Genomic DNA, 14,475 nt, shown 5'->3' with positions numbered 1-14,475 from the left:
GATTTAATGTCTTCTTTTATCTTGTGTTGATTTCATCGAAGGCTGTGGCTGAAGTCAGTTGTAGGTCTTTTATTTCTGCTCGTCTCGTCTCTTTTTTTTTCTGTTCTTCTTTCTCTTTCTTTCAGTGATTCAGTTTGTTAACAGCAGGTGTTCTTCACTAATGCTCAATCATCACTCAATTACTAAACTAATTTTCTAATTAACTTTAACACTGCTTCAGTGTTACTTTTTTAACACTCTGAGTGTGGATTATATATACACTGGGAGTGTTGATTTAACACTGGAGGTTTTACTGTGTAGGGACTGTTTACCGCGATCACTCTACTGCACAGCCTGTGACCTTTCCACACATGAGGCCCTGGTGCTTCATAACAGAGCATCCATTGTGGAGGGGTTCTTCAGACACCTGCCGCCATCCACTTTTGTTCAGCAGCACGAGGGAAGGAAATTCTCCTATCATGAAAAAGGTAGTTTTTAAGTCTCAGGTTATATAGGCTGTTTTACATTTTAGGGCTGCACGATTAATCGCATGCGATTGTCATGTGTGTCTCGTCAGTAAAGCTGGTTCTGTGATTAGCAGTAAATGTCCATCACCTGCTTTCAAATGGAGCAGCATTTAATACACAGAGTCGTAGTTCGATGACAAGCTACGCAATATCGCGTTCATAACCGAATGTGATTCATCTGCGATTATGACGCGGTATTGCGTACACTCTCAGAAATAAAGGTACAGAAGCTGTCACTGGGGCTGTACCCTTTCAAAAGGTACATGTTTGTACCTAAAGGGTCCATTTTGGTACTTTAAAGTACATATTAGCAGAGGCGGACAATCCAGGGTCAGAAAGTAAAAGTCCTGCCATATTTTTGTTCCACCCATGAACTCTGCAGCTGATTTCACCAGAGGAGGAACCAAGTCATTCCTTTCAAGTCACAAGCAAGTCTCAAGTCAAATCCCAAGTCCTCAAAGAGTTAAAGTTAATGAGATAATTAAGTGTCTAATTAAATGATGATTGTGCATTAGTGATGAACACCTGCTGTTATTGAGAATTACAGAGGATCAGATATTAATGTTTTAATGGTTAAAATGATGCCACCATCACAGAGATCAGTGTGTGCTTTACTTGGGCTCTTGGCCTTGACTCCTGTGTTAGATCTCTTTGCAGCATTACATGTGTTGCTGTAAAGTAAAGAGATCAGGTCTGCACAATGAGAAACCATGCTTTTACAGCTGTACTGATTGTTTGTTTTTCTTCTTTTTGTTGTATTTTTAGGTTTTGAAAAATCAACCTTGTGAAATAGCGTGCAAGGAACTTGTTGTTCTAATCGTTATGATGAATTCATTTGAAATCGACTGTATTTAATGCATGTAAACACTTAAACTCTTCTGGTATTGAGGCACGCAGACATAATGAACCAGTATATGAATCTCAACAATGGTGACAACCAACAAAATTCTTCATGCTGCAATGTATGCTGGGTAAGACCATAGTAAAAACTCCCATCATGCACTGCAGTATGAATTATTATTGTCACCACCGTTGAGGATCATATGATAAGTGTTCATGTCTAAAAGCCTGAGCTGATGCAGTTCTTCCTCCTAATATGTAATCACTACAGTAGCATTTGTTTGGTAGGACTTTTTTCCTGAAATTCAGTAATAGCTGAATATCACTCAATAAACCAAAGCGAGACACCTTCATGATGCTCATTCAAATGATTTAAAAGCAGAAAGCGTAAGCTAATCTGCTACATCAAGTTCTTGTCTGTGAAACAATATTGCACTTGCTTAAAAGCAAATTACTTTGATTTACTAAAAGGGTCAAGAGCCCAACTAAAGCAAACACTGATCTCCATGATGGTGGCATCATTTTAACCAATAAAACATCAACATCTGATCCTCTGTAATTCTCAATAACAGCAGGTGTTCATCACTAATGCACAATTATCATTTAATTAGACACTCAATTATCTCATTAACTTTAACTCTTTGAGGACTTGGGATTTGACTTGAGACTTGCTTGTGACTTGAAAGGAATGACTTGGTTCCTCCTCTGGTGAAATCAGCTGCTGAGTTCATGGGTGGAACAAAAATATGGCAGGACTTTTACTTTCTGACCCCTGGATTGTCCGCCTCTGCTAATATGTACTTTTAAAGTACCAAAATGGACCCTTTAGGTACAAACATGTACCTTTTTGAAAGGGTACAGCCCCAGTGACAGCTTCTGTACCTTTATTTCTGAGAGTGTAGCTTGTCAGCAAACTACGACTCTGTGTATTAAATGCTGCTCCATTTGAATTTATTTTACACAAACCCTGGTTTACTCCAACAAACATGCTGGATGAAGTTTTGTTTGATAGAAACAACACCCTCTCTGTTGAGTTTTTGGTTTCATTTACTCTTATATCTAAACTTATGCTGCTTTTTAGATTGCATGTTACCAATCGTTCCTCCCTGCTGCGACTGCTCCACTGGGCAAACAAGCTTTTCCAAGGGAAAGCCAGTTATTTTAATTGGAATGAATGGTAACATTTGTTTTTATTATTTCTTCATATTGTGTTTTTTGTTTCTTGTGAACAAGAGATAATTGTTTTTCTCTGAAATTTGAGGAAGATACAACCTCTTCCTTCCATCAGTAAACTGCTCCTGTGGAAAAACCTTGCCAGTGACCATAAGTGATCTGGTTGAAAGTGGTTACTTGCCAGCCACTGTCAATTTTGAGACCTTGTACTTGGTGGACTTGTTCACCACGTATGAGGATCTAAAAATCACTGCCCCAGGGATGTCGAGACAAGCTTTTGTCAGCATGCTTGAGTGTCGTACAAAACTCTTCGGGCGAGTGAGTGGACTCGTCATTTAAGTTATCTTGTTTGGATCACCTTTTAAATAACGGATTCATTGTTAGGACTTGTTCTTACAATCCCCAAAGTTTCAGCACATATTTCTTGACAGAGCCCTTTCTTCGTCATGACCACGTTCTAAAGCCAACCTTCGAAACAGTTACCGGTACTTACTGTTTTGTTTTGTTTTTTCACTTTTGCTCTAAGAGTGGTAAGATATGTGGGGACACAATGCAGAGGGCCTTCCTCGAATGGGCCTATGCTAAAATTGAGGTTGACAAGCTGTCTCAGGTCCAGCATTTTCAGTGTCCTGCATGCACACCCTCCATGTTAGCAGTTGCAGTGGATGGGAACCGCAAATTATATATTTTCAAAAGCCAACCAGGGTGTGTAATATTCATGTACAATGAAATGCTAGTGAGCCACAAATTACTTTTATACAGTAAATTTAACCCACATCTATATATTTCTTTTAAGACCTAATGGGTTTTTTGATGGAGTCTTTTTGGCCAATGATTCTGAGGTGTCCTCCTTTGTTGATTACATCCATGGAACAACTGGACATGTAAGCTAAATTTATATTTCTTCATGTGTAACACCACAATTTAACATTTTTATGAATGCTTGCCAGTTTTCTCCCCAAAATGTAAACATTATTTGGTTTGCATCAAATGCCATAATACCATGATTTACAGCTTATTTTGTAAAATGTAACTGTGTAAATGTCTGTATTTGCCCTCATCTGTTTAGGAATCCAGGGAAAGGGAGATGTGGTGCGGGTCAGTGGACCGCAGCACGAGAGTCCGCCAACAAGTCTGCAAGCAAACTAGACGAGGAAGGTGTTGAAGTTGCTGTCTGCCGTCATGGGGTTTTGCTGAAGGGACTGAATATGTTCCGTGGAGAAATATTTGCATAACCATTATATCTCCAGAAACAGCTAGCTTCACAGACCGTCCAGTTTTTCTGCTCTGATGTGGTCTGCAAATATTGCAAATATCTGTCCAGAGTTGGAGGACTTGCTGAACATGCGCCCATTTCTCTCCATCATGCATGCAAAAGCGCATTCATGGATGTGTGAGGTAATAATGACAATTAGATGTATTTCTTACCATTTGCACCACACATTGTAATTGTCTGTCCTCTGCCCCTACTTGTTGTTTTCCAAATTATAACATTCATGTAAATGTGTTACAGTTAAAATGGGGGGGACGCAATCAAGAAGGAGCTGGAACAACAATCGGAGAGGAGGTTGAACAGGTTAACAGCTTCCTCTCTCGAGCAGCCATATGTTCCAAGTACATGTCAAAAGCCGGTAAGCATTTTTCATGTATAGTTGTGTCCAAATTGAGACCAAGGGGTTGATGCTCGGCCTTTGCATTTTAGAGGTCCATGCATAGGTGCTCCTTAGAAAACAACTGTCTAGTCAGCACTTTTACACTGATCAGGATTCTCTTTATAATAATTTAACTTCTGACATGTTAATTAAGTGTATGATTATTTCCAGGTTTATGTGACAATATTAGAGAATGATCAATGTAGTATCTGACCTGTGGTCCTCACTGTGAACCTAAATTAATGCACATACATTGTGTGTCAAGTTCGCACAGACATGCTAACAATCCAGGCAGGTGGCTGGAACAAGCGAAAGGCAGAAAACCTTGACCGGACACTGGCCAAAAGATACATCAAGGTACTAACTAGGAAAATATGTATAATAACATTTTTGTTTTTAAATTGTGTCTCAGCATTTGTTAACACTGATATTTCTTTCGGACAGACTGTACAAAGGATTGCAGAGGCAACAAAGGACCTGGAGAAACTCACAGCTGAGTTATCTCTACAGCAAGACACAGTCCAGCAGTGGGTGTCTGATGTTCAGCAGTGGACCTCAGGTACTTTGAAAAAATTATTTGATGGGATATTTTAAGAATCATTGGCTCTGCTCTTGTACAGGTGATCTGAAAAGAGGCTGATTGTAAACTGAAATTGGCATGAATTAATTTGTTTGTTGTCGTCGAAAGGAGCAACAATCCAAAATGACCTGCAGAGGACCATCGAGGGGCTATATTTGGGTTTCAAACAGCGAAAATTTCAGCTGTATCGTCAGTCTGGTGAGAGCAGAAAATTCAATTCAATTCAAGTTTATTTGTATAGTGCTTTTTACGATACAAATCATTGCAAAGCAACTTTACAGAAAATTAAGTTTCTACAATATTTAGTAGTACTGTAGCTTATAAGTGGTGACTGTCAGTTTATGTGCATATGACAGGAATTTTCAGAAAAATTAATCAAGACACTACATGAACACTATTAACAGCAATTATAATGTGATTGCATAGTAAGTAGCAATATTTGTTATTATATTAATATTATATTAATATTAATTAAAACAGAGAAACAAATAGAGACATCATTAGCGTAGCTGCTGTTCCAACAAAGTAAAATTAATTAGTTTAATCCAAGCTAAAGAATAAGAATGTGCATATGATCAGATACAACTGCAGTCACAGTAATGTAAAGGCCGCTAGTAATGCAGATTTGTGAAAAAAATTAATTCACTACTGATTTATACATAGCAAAAATAGCAAAGCCTTTTATTTAAAAAAAAAAAAAAAAAACATCTTTTGAAGTAGGTTTACTATAGGTCAGGGCAGCATACAGAAAAACTGTCAAAATCATAATACGGTTGAGTGCAATATCCAAATATTTCCAATATTTCTGCATAGTGCAGAGATGTCCTGACCTACCAATTTTGTCCTCTATTTAAAAAAAAAAAAATGATTGTTTAAAATAGATTCTGAAAAAAATGTCCCAAGTTTTTTCACAATTTTTCAAATGAGTATGAAACTTGTGATGCAAAAATGATCACACAACATCTGTCACAATAATCATAACACATACACACATATTGGGAAGTCTTATTCTGTATGGTGCTTTTGTGTAGTCATCGTGTGAATGCACACTCATTTTGTGTTTCTCATTGTAGGTGGGAACAAGCGAAGGCATCAACTGAGAAGAAAGATTGCTGTTGAGAAGAAAGCCTTGGAAGTTGCCATCAATGACCACAATGCTACTGTTGGGGAAGTTGAAAAACTGCCTCCTCCCAATGAACTCCTGGCTGTGGACAACTACTCCTGACCATGGGAATGTAAGTACTTCCTCTGAAATGCACTGAATACAAATTGTTTGATGCACACATCTTGATGTAAATATGGGATCCGATGTAAAAAAAAAATGTTAAGACACTGGGCAATATGCAAAAAAAAGAATGCAGTAATTTGTAAATGGATGTGATCGAACCCCTTGAGCGCTGATGTTCTATCTCATCCTGTCAGGGTTTATTTCTCTATTGTAGTAGTACAGCATGCAAAATATCTTCTGTCCCAATATTTTTATAGGAGGTTATAAGATAACACTTTGATGTAATGTATTGCAGGTCATGGTGATATGGAGCGGGAAAAAAATGTTTTTGACAAGGTAATGCTGCTGGCTAGACTGAAAGAAGAAGAATTTATTGTGGTTCGAGAAGTCAAGCAGCGCATGGAGTACATGAGGAGTGTTGCTGGACTGATTGAAGACTTTACCTTTCAGCTCACTGGAGACACCAATGGGAAATGTAAAGACAATAAATAGTTAGACTTTTCTTCAATTTGCTTCTCTGGTAACCATTGGCTCATTTCTTTATATTTTAATGTCACATTCTCAGGCAGTACAGAGGGCTTAATGGAGAAAGGATGTGAGGGACTACTCTGTGTGCTGAAGAGAAGATTGTGTGAAGTTGAAGCACAACTGGCTACAGCACGCACAACATACAAAAGTATTCTTGGACTACAAACATTGCCCTTAGATGACTTTTCTGAAGAGGAAGACTCAGAGAATACTTCCTCAACTGATGAGGAACTGGGAGAGTAGTTATTAGAGATGATGTGTATGACTCTAAGAAGATGTCGTCACATTGTGTTGAACCCAAACGTCAGTGCTGTAATAACTTGTCTGTGCTTGTTTGTATATATTGTACCGACTGTTGTTTACATTACCTATTGTATTGTTACTCTCTCCAACAGTGTGCTATTCCAGCTTATGTTTCCACATGTTAGTATATTAATACTTTCACTCACTCACACGCACACGCACACACACACACACACACACACTCTACTTTGCACACACACACACACACACACACACACACACGCACACACACACACACACACACACATACACACACTCTCACACACACTCTCACTCTCTCGTTCACACAGTCTCACACACGCACACACACACACACACACACACACACACACACACACACACACCTACCTATCTTTAGAAATATAGTCTTTATTTTGAACAGGGCATAGTCTCTTAGCTCTAGAAAGCCTACTTTATTAATTTCACCCAGTAAAGTGAACTGTTGTTTCAACTATAGTCATGTCTCTTTTGTCAGTTTACTGTTTTATCCCATTGTGTGAGTTGTTCCTTTCAAGTAAGTCTGTAGTATTAGGCCTATATTCTAAGGCAGTGGTCATCAACTACACTTGTCCGACGGCCAAAACATTTCTCGGCAGACACTATCAGGGCCAGACGCTCTTGTAAAATTAAAATGAATATTGTATCCTATAAGTAATATATTAATAGACATATATTATTATATTGATTATATTATTATATATTATTTAGCCTTTGTCAGTGTTAACTCACTCATATTACCTGTACGATAGCAAGCCACTAGGGCGAAATTTATATTTTAGGCTTCATATTTATGAGGCTGTCAACTGCTCACGTGGGGAAGGTGATTACCGCTGGACGAGGCGGCCAATCACAGCGAACTGATTGACGTCATCCAGGCTAGGACTGCAGGCGCTTAAGGCAGACAGCTGTCAAGCCCGATGTTAAAAAAGATAGTGTCGGAGGGGTCAATTCTTTCGCAAACTGTGTGATTGTTAAATTTTTTAAATGTTTTATTTTGTGTCTCAATCATGTGACTCTCGAGGTCCCTGTTGGGAAAACAAAAACGTCGGACATTAAAATTAAATATCTCTTGTCTTAAATATATTTGTGTTTTATAACGCAGCACTACAGTAGATTGACGTAAAATATGACGGTTTTAATAATCACACCTTATGAAAAATAAATTTGTGTGTTTTTTTTTTTACATTTTTGATAGCGGAAGTAGCAACATTGGCCGTGGCCGTTACTATGGAGATGAGGACAGTCCGCTTTGCGTCACGTGAGCAGAGCAGTTGGCGCACTGGTCTCATGTTTTAGTTAAACTATCGTCATTAAACAAACATTTTTGTATTTTCTTAGCATAGATCATATACATGCAGTATAATTATTCATTAGACAGTTTGTGATATTTGCTATTTTGAGTAGATATATGTTTTCACAACCCTAGCACAACCCTAAAACGGAGGAACTACAACTGGGGTGCTGATGTCTACACAAGCACTGAAGAGGGGTCTAGGGAGTTGTAGTTTTTATTAAAACTCAGGGTTTTCCCTACAATTGGAAGTTGTAAATACTTAATTGGTGGCATTCCAGGGGGTTGAGGGGATGTCAAACACATTTTTGGCATCAGACTTTAAATATCGTCTTGTTCAATGGGGAATTTGTATTTTTACACCATAGCCCCCCATCCCCCCCACCACACTCCTTGGTGACTATGCTGAACTTATAACCCATGTCAACACCTTTCTATAACAGTTGGTCTCATGTATATAACCCTTTTTGTCCCATAATTATAAGCCTTCAAATATGCCCTGTGGTTAAGGTTCAAAGGTCAATATCTCAAAGCAGGAATAATATAGAACCAATTGATATATGTTACTCTCCAGGTCAAGACCTTTCCATTGATGTATTTAGTTAAGCTCTATGACAAAGTTTTATTTTTTTCACATTTTGTAACAGGCTCTGGTTCAGAGAGCACTTTGAGGGCTTCAAGTGTGTGTGTGTGTAAATAATGATCAAAATGAGGATTGTTTGACAATTTTTTTATCTTAATGATTTTAGAGGGTTTTATGCCAGGATGACCTAACACAGTCATGCAAATCATTTATATCTGCCACAGCAATAGGCTACACAATGCATCTAATGTTACAGTTAGATTTAAGTAGACAACAAAAGTGTGTGCAGTGCTTTATTGGATGGCATGGTTGACTAGTATATAACTCTCTCACACTTACACACAATCTCTCTCTATCACACGCACGCACACACTCATGCACACACACACACACACACACACGCACACACTAGGCAAGCCGTTTTAACTTTTTTTCATTATCAGGATATGAATTCCTGATATCAACAATTCAATTTTCACTAGTTTAAATGTTTATTCTTGATATCAGGAATTAGATTTCTACTAGTAACAATGTTAATTCTTAATATCAACAATTACATTTTCACTAGTAACAATGTTAATTTTTGATATCAATAATTTATATCCTGGGAATGGCAATAGGCAAGCCTTATTTAAATTTTCACTATAGTTAAAATGTTAATTATTGATATCAAGAATTTAGTTGTTACTAGTTTAAATGTTAATTTTTGATATCAGTAAATGTATTTCAACATGCTACATTTGTTATTTCTGATATCTGAAAATGCATTTCTGATATCAATATAATTTCTGATATTTAAAATGGCTTTCTTACTAGTAACAATCACATTCATGATATCAGAAATGAACATTGCCACTAGTGACAATTAAATTGTTGATATCAAGAATAGGCGTCTGTACTAGTAATACATAGCAAAAGAGTCAACAGCAAGAGGCATTTCTCAATTAAACTTCAAAAAACTATAAACACATATCTCCACTTCACATGAGATAATGAGATCCTACAATTTGCACCAGAGTACAAAATCAGCCTCGCCTCTGTTCTAAAGAGAGCATATAGTCCATAGGGCAGCATTTATAGACAGAAGAATACAAAAGAAAAATGTACTGGACGTTTACTTATGGAGCACAGTCCCTGCTAGGAAAAAAGGGGACATTTGTTCTTATTACAGGAGGTGAATAATTTCCTCTTTTTGTACCATTTAGGTTTTACTAACCAGCAGCCCACCACCAGTCCTCCTCCCATCCAGTCCACCATCCAGCCCACCACCAGTCCTCCTCCCATCCAGTCCACCATCCATTCCACCACCAGTCCTCCTCCCATCCAGCCCACCACCAGTCCTCCTCCCATCCAGTCCACCATCCAGCCCACCACCAGTCCTCCTCCCATCCAGTCCACCATCCATTCCACCACCAGTCCTCCTCCCATCCAGCGCACCACCAGTCCTCCTCCCATCCAGTCCACCATCCAGCCCACCACCAGTCCTCCTCCCATCCAGTCCACCATTCAGCCCACCACCAGTCCTCCTCCCATCCATTCCACCACCAGTCCTCCTCCCATCCAGTCCACCATCCAGCGCACTACCAGTCCTCCTCCCATCCAGTCCACCACTGTGAGGTGACTTCTGAGGTGTTATACCAGTAACTACTGTTATATGTAGGTCTGGATAACTTGCCTTTCAAAAATTACTAAAGGGAAATATAACGTTTCAAAATTCTGACAGGATGATTGACAGATGCTGAAACAAAAACAAACTTTTGGCAAGTGAATTACTGAGGTGGTATCGGCCACAATGTGCCACCAGAACAGCTTCAATCTAGTAGGACTGATGATGATGGAGAGCAATGTTGCTCATCCAAAGTCTGCTGTAGGTCTTTGGTGCCTCATTTTTAGCTGTATAGAATTCACTTCAGTCTACTGTGTATATGGACAAGCTCAGTATGTGCACACACACACATCAAAATACATGGCTGTAACAATTCCGTCCTATGCTGGTTTCTGTTAAGTAAGGGATAATGTATAGCAAAGGCGGTTGTTATAGCGAATACAACCACGACAGGCTGATTGGGACTTGAATCAGCCTGAAGGGGTTGTATTCGCTATAACAACCGCCTCGCTATACATTATCCCGCTTATTACATGGCTACCTACCAAATAAATCAATAATTTGACACAAAATATTGATTTAAAAAGGAGTTTATTGATTTTAAAACGATTGTATTGCTTCCATTAAAGAACACCGTGTCCATGGCAACGCTCTGTTTTTCATGGCAACGGGTGTGTTATACTTAGCAGTGGTCTGTTATCAAGAAATAACAGACCGCATTCTGATAGAATTTAACCAAGCCATGAAATAATAAATGATAATCAACTCAAAATATGGTGTAACTTAGCAAGCTTTCATATTCTGTGGTGAGCGTGGATTTCTGTCATCGTAATCAGTTTCTTATTTCTCAGTTTGTTTATATGTGTTTATACACTTAGGCCTCTGATGATCATACAAACCCCTGTTCCAGTGAAGTTCCTATATTCAATGAATATACAACGAAGACCAGATATTTAATGTTCAAACTGAAAAGCTTTATTGTTTGTTTGCAAAGATTCACTCATTTTGAATGTCATGGGGCATGGGTATGCAATGGACACTAACACACCCCCATGGCTTTTGAATTTAGCGCTGATAACAATCTGGGTGGTCCTTTTCCTCTTTATCCCAAGGAACACGACGTCCATGATTTCCAAAAACTATTTCAAATGTGGACCGCACTCATAGCACTTGTAGTAGCGACAAACTGTGTTAACTGACAATTGTTTTCCAAGGTGTTCCTGAGCCCACGTTAATATCCTTTACAGTAGTGATTCCCACCATCACATAGCATCCCCAGAAGGCTCAGTCATTCACAACCAAGGATGACTTGCTTGTGAATGAATTCCGGGATGCCCCTTTTAATCATGACACTCACGTGTTTTCAATGAACCTGTTCACCTGTGGAATGTTCCAAACATTCCCAGTCCTGATCCTGTCCCAGGTTTTTAGGAGTATGTTGCAGGCCTCAAATTCAAAATGAGTTAATATTAGCTAAAAAACAATAATTTTTTTCAGCTTGTCTTTGTAGAGTATTCAATTTAATATAGGTTGAAAATGATTTGCAAATCGTTGTATTATGTTTTTATTTTCGTTTTACAGTTGACCCAGCTTCACTGAAAATGGGGTTTGTAAAACCCATTGAATCAGATTGACAAAATCTTCATACTTAGTAAATCATTCTGTGAGACACTGTTCTCTGTGAATTTAAGCATTATCAGTCTGGAAGACACATCTCCCATCAATATTGAGGTTATAGGATAAAGGTAATATGTGTAGGAGGATCTACATTCATTGTTTTTCCCCTCATCTTCCAGGCTTTTCCTTCAATTGGTCACCTGTGTGTACATCTTGTAGTCTATAACCCTTGGTAGAGCGAAGAAGTGACCATACAGCATATGGTTAAACAATTTCCATGTATTTCAACACAGTAAAACCTCCAGTGTTAAATCAACACTCCCAGTGTATATATAATCCACACTCAGAGTGTTAAAAAAGTAACACTGAAGCAGTGTTAAAGTTAATGAGATAATTAGTGTAGTAATTGAGTGATGATTGAGCATTAATGAAGAACACCTGCTGTTAACAAACTGAATCACTGAATCACTGAAAGAAAGAGAAAGAACAGAAAAAAAAGAGACGAGACGAGCAGAAATACAAGAACTACAACTGACTTCAGCCACAGACTTCGATGAAATAGTTTGAGTTACCATTATTGAGGTCAGTGTTTGCTTTAGTTGGGCTCTCGACCCTTGACTTAAAGCATTACATTTTCTTTGGCTGCTATAACAGCATGTTTGTTTAGACATGTTAATTATGACATTCGGGTGTTGCTGGTTAGACTCCTATAAAGAAATCACCAGCATTTAGTGATTTCTATAAATGATTTCATTCAGAGCATGTCATTGATTGTTTTTTTTTCTGCATAATATAAAGCTTGATCCATGAGTTTTAAGATTAATTTGAAAGACTTTTAAAAGTAAATTGCCACTAAAAGATTCAATCTGCATTATCATACAGACATCAAGACTCAACGTATAAATCTCAACAATGGTGACAATCAACATATTCAGATAAACAGATCAACTGTGAACATCACAAAACACGCTACTAAAAGTCACAACAAAATAGCAAAACAAAAGGAAATAGTAAGAATAAAAGAAAATACTAAGACAGCTGCATAATTTATTCATGTCGCATTGCATGCTGGGAGCCATGGATTAGTTTTGATTGGAGCTTTATGTTGATTGTCACCATTGTTGAAATTCATTCACTGATTCTTGAAGTCTGTTTGATGAAGAAAAGTAAACTCTCAGTGCAAAATAAATTTCAAGTCTTTTAGATTAATATTAAAACTGTCAGGTCTTAAACTACACAATCTCAATAACAAAATAAGTTAATAAATCTACCAGTGACTATACTCAAAGTAAAATCAGTTATTCAATCCACTATACGCTGATTATGTCTTTAGTAACATAACCAACTCCTGATCACATTTTCGCTTGGCTTTTTTTCTTTTCGCCATAACTAACATGTCTAAACAAACACACAGTTATAGCAGCCAAAGTAATTGTAAAGTTTTAAGTCAAGGGTCAAGACTAAAGCAAACACTGACCTCGATAATGGTAATTCAAACAAAACTAAAACATCAAAATCTAAAGTCAATCTGGTTAGTAACGTGTGAAGCTGGTGATGCTGTTTATGGAGTTGTTTAATCATCCTCTGCTGAGATCTTGAGAGATTTAAGATCTTGTTTTTCTGCTCGTCTCGTCTCTTTTTTTTCTGTTCTTCTTTGTCTTTCTTTCAGTGATTCAGTTTGTTAACAGCAGGTGTTCTTCACTAATGCTCAATCATCACTCAATTACTAAACTAATTATCTCATTAACTTGCTTCAGTGTTACTTTTTTAACACTCTGAGTGTGGATTATATATACACTGGGAGTGTTGATTTAACACTGGAGGTTTTACTGTGAATGATTACAATCTATATCTTTCCAATTGTAATGTGATATTATATATTTGTTATTGGAATAAAGGTATTTAGACCAGTATTCATTGTAATAACAGCTCTTCACAGATACATTTCCTTAATCTCAACAGATATGTCTGCAAACAATAAAAAGAAGCAGAAGAATTCTGCAGCCTCAGACATGTCTACAAGGAAGAAACTGAGGGGGAAAAAATCACCCAAAGGTTATTAAGCTTTCCTAGATTTACATTTCACCATTTCAAATCAGACTTCAAATACAGTGATTCTTTTGTCTTAGCCAGATATACTTAAGTCATAACTATATCATGTGTTGCCTGTTTTTTAATTAATTGATGAAGATGTATGAGGTCAAACTCATGTACTTTTTTTGGTCTTTCAGAATGTAACCATGGGATCCTAGAAGGGGAACCTTACTACCCAGTGAAGAGGGTGATCCCCTGCAAAAAGCAGAAGGTTAGCTTTACAATAATTAAAAGTCTTAGATGTACAACTGGAAACCCCTTAACCCCCTAACTTTGATGTTTTTTCAGGGGATCCAAATGAAGTTGGTGGAATGGGAGCCCTGTTCACTCTGGTATGTACAATTTATCATAGTTTTGATTGGAATAGCCTAATTCTTAGTACTTCAAAACTTAAAGTAATAGCCTTGGCTTGTATTTGTGGGCGGCTGTGGGCACTCTTCGAGAGAGTTCCACATCTAATGCTCGCTGTTTCAT

The 14,475-nt window shown here is 37.8% G+C and overlaps 1 protein-coding gene across 4 annotated transcripts; it reads left to right on the top strand.

Moving 5' to 3' along the window:
- The first annotated feature begins 224 nt into the window (after positions 1–224).
- Positions 225–7,266, top strand: LOC131525794 (uncharacterized). Of its 4 annotated transcripts, none has more exons than XM_058753744.1 (11): positions 225–467; positions 3,046–3,224; positions 3,316–3,403; positions 3,589–3,917; positions 4,033–4,150; positions 4,437–4,528; positions 4,616–4,730; positions 4,860–4,949; positions 5,825–5,986; positions 6,275–6,454; positions 6,545–7,266. In XM_058753744.1, the coding sequence occupies exons 4-9, from the start codon at positions 3,810–3,812 to the stop codon at positions 5,974–5,976; spliced, it is 675 nt and encodes a 224-aa protein (XP_058609727.1). In that variant the 5' UTR covers positions 225–467; positions 3,046–3,224; positions 3,316–3,403; positions 3,589–3,809; the 3' UTR covers positions 5,977–5,986; positions 6,275–6,454; positions 6,545–7,266. The 4 variants fall into 4 exon arrangements, with proteins under 4 accessions (XP_058609727.1, XP_058609728.1, XP_058609724.1 ...); XM_058753745.1 differs by lacking the exon at positions 3,046–3,224 and adding an exon at positions 2,428–2,523; XM_058753742.1 differs by lacking the exon at positions 225–467 and adding an exon at positions 2,602–2,837.
- The last annotated feature ends 7,209 nt before the right edge of the window (positions 7,267–14,475 follow it).

This window comes from Onychostoma macrolepis, chromosome 19, assembly GCF_012432095.1.
Source record: "Onychostoma macrolepis isolate SWU-2019 chromosome 19, ASM1243209v1, whole genome shotgun sequence".
In the NCBI taxonomy this organism is placed as follows: Eukaryota; Metazoa; Chordata; class Actinopteri; order Cypriniformes; family Cyprinidae; genus Onychostoma; species Onychostoma macrolepis.
This window is presented reverse-complemented; position numbering and strand designations above follow the sequence as displayed.